A 7354-nucleotide genomic window follows, 5' to 3' on the forward strand; every position below is an offset into this window, starting at 1 on the left:
TAAAACTTCTATGTAGCATACCTCATCAATCAAACATAATGTTGTGTGATGTTGGGGTGACAAATTTTAAAATCTACAATACATTGAATATATTTTATAATAAAAATAATTTTATAATCTGATATATTATATTAAATCATATCAATTTATACATTTATTTTTATAAGATTATTTTGTGATTAGAGCATTTCGAGTATTCTAAGCTAACAATTTTTCTCAATCCCAAAGAGCCACTCAACTCTAAACACTTTTCTCTGAAGAAAAGCCTTTGATAAGATTGAACCTTGCCTCATCTCATTGTCTTTTAAACAAAAGATAGGATAAATAGCTTGCAGAAGAGGCAGCACCTTTTCAAACCCATCAAATATATAAGTTGTCGGTAGTTATAGTTCAAGAACCAGTCAGTATTTACATGAGCTGTGTATGAACATACTTCATTTGTGGAAACCATAGTAGCTCAAGAAGTATAACAAAGTCATGGACAAACCCAGATAAGAGATTATAATTTATACATGTCTATATCCAGTGCTTACTAAAAAAGCGAAAGTGATGAATATCAGGAAGTAGCAGAAGAGATAGAGCTTCCCATGACTAGCAAACTCCAATTCTCTTGCCCTCCACTAGTCGCCGCCAGCAGGTGACTGTCTCCTCCTCAATCTCTGTCTCACTCTTTTTAACATGCTTGGCGACTCCATCGGAGTGCTGTGTCTCGTCAACAATAGCTGTGATATGACCATCTTTGGTGGATTCAAAGCTGGGGAGTGTGTCAAGCTTCCTCACAACTCTCTCAAGGTCTGCAACAAGTCTCTCGGCCAGGCTCTGGCTGAACTCCTCTCTAACCACTACACGAAGGACAGCAATGTGTTGGGCATCAGGGGCCATTGTGTAAGCTGGAACGATCCACCCAAACCTTCTCAAATTCTCTGATATCTGAAACACGGTGTGTTTGCTGCTGTCTTTCAGGGAGAAGGCTACCAGGGGCACTCCAACATCCTTGGAGACAATCTCGAATCGCCCCATTTTCTCTATTCCTTCTTTCAGCACTCTGGCATTCTCCATGCAGTTTTCCATAATGTTCTTGTAACCCTTTCAGAGAAAATGGGGAAAAAAAACGTTAGGATGAGACATGGCACCTTATGATTACTGCACGCAAAATATTTCCTGACCAAATTCAAAGCAATCCAAACCATTTCCACACAACCTATTAATGATTGAACATACTATAGCCATACATTATCTAAAGTAGAATCTGTCTATTTATATAAAAGATGGTATGGTGTGCCACAAATTAGGAGAAAATGGAAAAGAAACCTCCAGCATTCTGAAACGAGGCAAGAAGGATTTTTCAATCCTACAGTTTGAAATTTGAGAATGAGAGAAAAATTACCTCGAAGCCCAACCGTATCAGCTGGTAATATTGAGCAATTATTTGACTAGAGCCTGGCAGAATTGGAAATGTTAGAAAAGAAAAATCTTAATATGAATAAAAAAAGAGGCCAAATGGTATACGGACTATCGATTCATTAGACCAGTTAGTGAAAATCACGAATCTACCAATCCTTTTCAATGCAATCAATTTATTCAATTTCAATGGGAAATCTAGTCCATTATTGTATACTAGCAACAGCTTAGATGGTTATTGAGAACATGTGCAGAGTTCCAATGCTGTCATCAATCTCTTTGGTGGCATTATAAGGTGGAGGGACTGGATGTATCCAAGTGTCAGAAACCAAAGAGTCATAATCACATCAACAACACCTAAAAATAAATAAAAAAAAATGAAATCTACCGGTACCCTTGGTTTAACATTAGAGATATAACTAAAACCATATAAGCAAGTGGTTTGATCTAACAACTACTTTTAGGATGTCCTCAAAATCTTGATAGATGTAATCCAGCATCCAAATTGAATCAAAACACAAGGTTGATGAGCACATTTAATCAAAGGACTGGCCTACACTTATGCACATGCATACAAATACTTGTATGCATCATGTGTATTGAGATTACCTTTGGAGAAGTTGAGGGTGAATGTGGGTTGATCAGATCCAAGATAGTTGATGTGAAAGATAAGCTCATCAGGTAAGTCCTCTTTACTCCTCCAAACAACCCAGCCAACACCAGGATAGACAAGGCCATACTTGTGACCACTAACATTTATGCTCTTCACTAAAGGCAAACGAAAATCCCACTCAAGATCAGGGTAAAGGAATGGGGCTATAAAACCTCCGCTGGCAGCATCAACATGAATTGGGGTGTCCCACCCTGTGTCCTTGTTCTTTTTGGTAAGTAGTTTGTTGAGGAGTTTCACATTCTCGAACTCTCCCGTCAAGGTTGAACCCAGAATTGCTGCAACACATATGGTGTTCTCATCTACCATCTCAACTGCTTTCAGAGGATCCATCACATAATATCCCTCAGACAGTTTTACCTCCCTCAGCTCAACCTCAAAGTACCTAGCAAACTTCTCCCAGCAAACCTGTGGATCATATTTTGAGGCAAATTAGGCATTGATGAAATAAAATCATCATTTGTGTTAGTAGCAGCAGTCTGATAAAGTTATCTCAGAAACATCTTGTTTCATTGCAAACATAGTTAACAATATAGCCATATGTAGCATGTAAATGTTAGAACATAAGCATGTAAGTTAAGTTCCACATACTGAACCACTGCATGACAAACAATCTGACCAGTATGCTCCTAAATTACAATTCGACAAAGCTTTTATCTCAATACAGAGGAGTCCAAGTGTATTTGGACCATGATCCAGAGCTCAGTCTTACATTCATGATAGAGATAGATTTAGATAAGAACAATGTGCTTGGCTAAATAACAAGATCAGTAGAGATTGCATTTCAAATATATTAAATGCATGAAGTACTAAAACCACAATGTGAAACCTACCTGCACATTAGCTCCAGTGACTATGTTGGGCCTATCATATGGCTTGCCCTCCAATTTTCTCTTCGCCTGCCACTTCCTTTTAAAAGCTAGACCCGCCAGCATTATTGCCTCTGATGACCCTACGGTAGCCACACCAACAGCAGTTTCAGTTTCCCCAACAGGAGCATTAAACAGGTGGGCTATCATATTTACACACCGATTCTGCAGAGTCAGAGTTCATAGTCATCAGTGTAATGTACTTAACAGGAGCATGTATGGTAAAATGTATAGACCTCAAATTTTCAGAATATAGAAGCTGTGGATTTCAAAAAGAACCGGCATGTCCAACCAAGCACTGTACAATTCTTAAAACCAATGAAAAATCCAGTATATAAAACTCATAAAGAACACTTATGCACATACAAAAGCCCTGTCATCTAAGATGATATTTGCCAGAAGTATGTTATATTTTACAGCCCGCATGCGAAGAGTCCAACTGTCCAAGTTTATCAAAAAGAAATTAAAAAAAAAAAAAAAATAGGAGAAGCCCGTGTTAAATAAAAGAACACAATGCAAACCAACTATATTGTATTGAAAAATATTAATTTTAAAATCAATGATTAGATAATATACAAACAAAAATTCTCTGTGTCCCGATAAATTCTCCTGACAGTGGGTCCCGACTCGCTTTTTTATTTTTTATTTATTTTATTTAATGTTTAATTATATAAAAAATTTAAAATTTAAAAAAATATATATATATATATTAACCTTCTCAAGAGAATATGTCGACCTGTACCCTTGGTGGGTGTAACACGACTCACTTACAAAAGTCATGACGTACATGTGGCTCCCTAACTTAGGGAGCTTGCTACATATAGGCCCTACAAAAGCTCCGGGCCTCATATAGACCCGGTCCAGGTAAGAATGATTACACAGTCTACGCATAGAAAAGAATAAAAAAGAATCATCTAAATTTGAAGCCAGGTCCATAAAACAACAAAAAAGGGGAGAAGAAATAAAGAAACAGAAAATATTCTAGATAAAGATATAAGCTTATCCCTCTTAAAATGAATTATGAGTAGGTATCACTGCACTAGAAAAGATCTATGCTTATCTAACTAGATCGCTTAATTTTACCATGCTACCTTGTAGATTACATCAGATAATGACTTTCTTTAAGTCCTATTTGAATGAGTAAGGCTAGATACATTTATAGATTGTGCAATCGTCGTGCATTCTATTTGAAGAATAGTAGAATCACTATTAAATAATTAATTTTTTGGGTTCTATATTTACTCATTTTTCTCAAATGAGTATGCGGTGCTTGTGCACCTTAAGGGCTTCGTTTTGGCACCTCATGTATTTTAATTTTTTTTTTTAATTTTTTCTTTACTAAATAGTCAAGGAAGTGATTATTAGTGTATTGATATATTTTTTATATTTTTAAAAAATGTTTTAAAATGATAAAAAAAAATATGAAGAAAATTTGAAAAAAAATAAAATGGTGATTTTGGCCTAGCGGTAAGGTTCAGCGGGCTGCTCTAAGCGGCAGAGTAGCACCGCTCATACATCTAAATTCATATTAACATCCAAACATATCTAAACTCATCTTAGATGGATCTCGCATAACTCACTCAATCATCTCAACTCACTACTATTTATAGAGAGATCAACTCAACTCAACTTAATTCAATTTAACATTCAAAAATATAATAATATTTCTCCATTTTCAGAGATGAATGTTGGGATTCAGCAGTAATAGGAAAGAGGATCCAGCTCAATGTGGGAGTCAACCAGTAGTCATGCACTGAGATATTGGTGAATGGAGATTCTTCTACTTTGATAGGTAAACCAATTTTGAAAGATTCAAAGAACTAAACAAACATAACAAAACAAAATTTAAGCAGAATAGTCCCTGCTCCATCTTAGTAATTCTCATATAGGATCTATTTTTGTTTATACAGAAAGCAGAGGAGAAAACCTGGATCTCGGTAGTAACAGGGTACTCGTCCATGTCAACGTAGTTCTTGTTAATGGAGGCCATGATTAGCTTATCACACTCAGGCTCCATCCAAGTGGTCACAAACGACGCCAAGTTCAGTTTCGGCGTCCCATCCAGCATCAACTCGTCGTTTATGATCTGGTACGCCGCTTCTCTGGGTATGGACTTCTCTGGCATCCTGAACCTGCAACCACAAAAAAAAAAAAAGATAACAAAAAAGGAAAATTAATAAAAGGGGATACAGTTCTTCAGAAACCCATATTCCCATTGCTTCCCTTGAAATTTTCGTTTCCTCCCAATATATATTATATATTCCCGAGAAGCAAACAGAAAGAACAGAGCAACTTACTTGGGAAGGGGTGCACGCACATATCTAGAAGCAAAAGTAGAGTGCAACTGCTCTCCGGCATCCGGATTGGTAGTCGTGATCACCATTTCTTTACTTTCGCAAAGAGACAGAGAGATTAATGCAGACGACGAGGAGTGAGAGAATTCGTATACAGGGAATGGCTTCTGCTTCTGCGTGGCTTCGGCATTTTATCGTAGTGGGTCGCGTGCAATGAATATTTTTGGTTGCTTAAATTCTGAGTTGAACAGCTACGCCTCACTGTCCTCGTTTGGATTCAAATATAAGTTAAATATGAGTTGTGAATATTTATAAAATAGATTATGAATATAAATAAAATTTATGAATTAAAATAGATAAATAGTAATGATTAGTAATGAAATAAGTTAAGATGAATTGAGATAGATTGTGAATCTAAACCAATTACGATTATGCCTCACACCTAAAATTAATCTATATTTCTATATTTTCTGAAAAAAATATAAATAATTAAAAAGATGGGTGCAACCATATCAGTACTAACGTATCTAATTTGATCAAAATTCGGCAATTAAACATTAATAAAATCAATTAAGCGTGTTTGAAAGGGCATAGTATTGAGATGAATAAATTTAAATTATATAAAATTTATAATTATATGAGTGTTTTTTTATACAATATTCAATAAAGAGTAATTTCGTGTAAATTTTAAATTTATCAATATTTTTAAAAAATATATATACAGAATTTCATACTCTAAAATTGTATAAATTATTTTTTTTAATAAAAGATTACAAAGCACACTTTTATATCTCGACTCTATTTTATACAATATTTATGGATACGTGTCATTTAGATTTTTGCTTAGAAGCTACAGCTAGCGGTTGCTTTGAAGGTTCTAGGATTGTTGATATGAGCATTACTATTGAACTCATTAAATAAGTCTAATCTTTAAAATTTGATGATTTTAGCTTTAAAATCTTGACATTGGATTCATCATATGCTCAAATGTCAAGCTTTTAGCTACAGTACATTTCCCTTCATCTTCAAATTTGAAGACTCCCTATTCACATTCTATAACCATTATTTTATTTACTTAAGTTATTGTTTCCTAATTTTGAGCCATAATATATTTAAGTTGGAAAATAATAATTTAAGTATCAAATTAAATTATTAATTAACATATAGTTAGTATAATTGTAAAATATAAAAAAAATAAATTAAAAATATTATTATTAACAAAATAATATTATATTATTATTTTGATGAATCCAATAGCTAATCCAATATAGGGTTATGGATAGAGAGATTTTGGATTTATGAAAAATATGTACTTTTCTTCAAATTTTAAAGATGAAAATGATGAATCCAATACTAATGCTCAGAATTCAATTTTAGTTATATTTTACTTGAAAAATTTTAATTTTAATTCTCGATAAATTATATTTACTGTTTTGAAGTATGTAATTTTTCTTACTTTTTTTAAAAAAAATAAATAAATCTAAGATCTATGTAAAAAATATTTTTTTTAATAATATTTTTATTTTTTAAAATAAAATATATAAAAATTATACATTCTAAAATTGTATAGAACATTATACCTCTTTAAAAAAAAAAGCATAGCTTAATTAGGCCATTTTTATTCTTTATAGCAAGCGCTTCACACCGTATGAAATATGAAGAGGGGTGTAGAAAGAGAACCAGCCACCTGTATCTTATTTTGATTTAATTCGACACATGTCCACGTTTCCCTCTCGCTTTGACAACCTTGGACGCGTGTGCACGAAGATTCATTAGAATATTGCAATGGATAATTGTTCATCTAAGAATAATAAATTTACTATTTCCTACTACTTATTTATTATTTTATAATATATTTAAAAATATATATTTTTTATTATTTTTTAAAAATATTTTTTAATATACTTAATTATTAAATAAATTTAAAAAATATACAACTTCACTAATTATTATTTTCTTAATCATTAAGAAGTGGTTTAGATTTAGAGATGAGTTAAAATAAGTTAAAATAGTTTATAAATAGTAGAATAAAAATTAAATTATTTATTATATTTTGTGTGAAAATTTAAAAAAATTATAATGATAAGATAAGATGAGTTGAGATGGATTTTGAATGCAAA

At 32.9% G+C, this 7354-nt stretch overlaps 1 protein-coding gene across 1 annotated transcript; it reads right to left on the minus strand.

The window, feature by feature from the left end:
• Positions 1-348: 348 nt before the first annotated feature.
• On the minus strand, positions 349-5472 carry LOC121243464 (glutamate decarboxylase-like). Its single transcript, XM_041141580.1, has 6 exons — positions 5238-5472; positions 4868-5072; positions 2905-3105; positions 2011-2479; positions 1388-1440; positions 349-1086 (listed from the first exon to the last, which is right to left on the minus strand). The coding sequence occupies exons 1-6, from the start codon at positions 5321-5323 to the stop codon at positions 592-594; spliced, it is 1509 nt and encodes a 502-aa protein (XP_040997514.1). The 5' UTR covers positions 5324-5472; the 3' UTR covers positions 349-591.
• Between the last annotated feature and the right edge of the window lie 1882 nt (positions 5473-7354).

The sequence above is a fragment of the Juglans microcarpa x Juglans regia genome, chromosome 8D (genome assembly GCF_004785595.1).
Source record: "Juglans microcarpa x Juglans regia isolate MS1-56 chromosome 8D, Jm3101_v1.0, whole genome shotgun sequence".
NCBI lineage: Eukaryota > Viridiplantae > Streptophyta > Magnoliopsida > Fagales > Juglandaceae > Juglans > Juglans microcarpa x Juglans regia.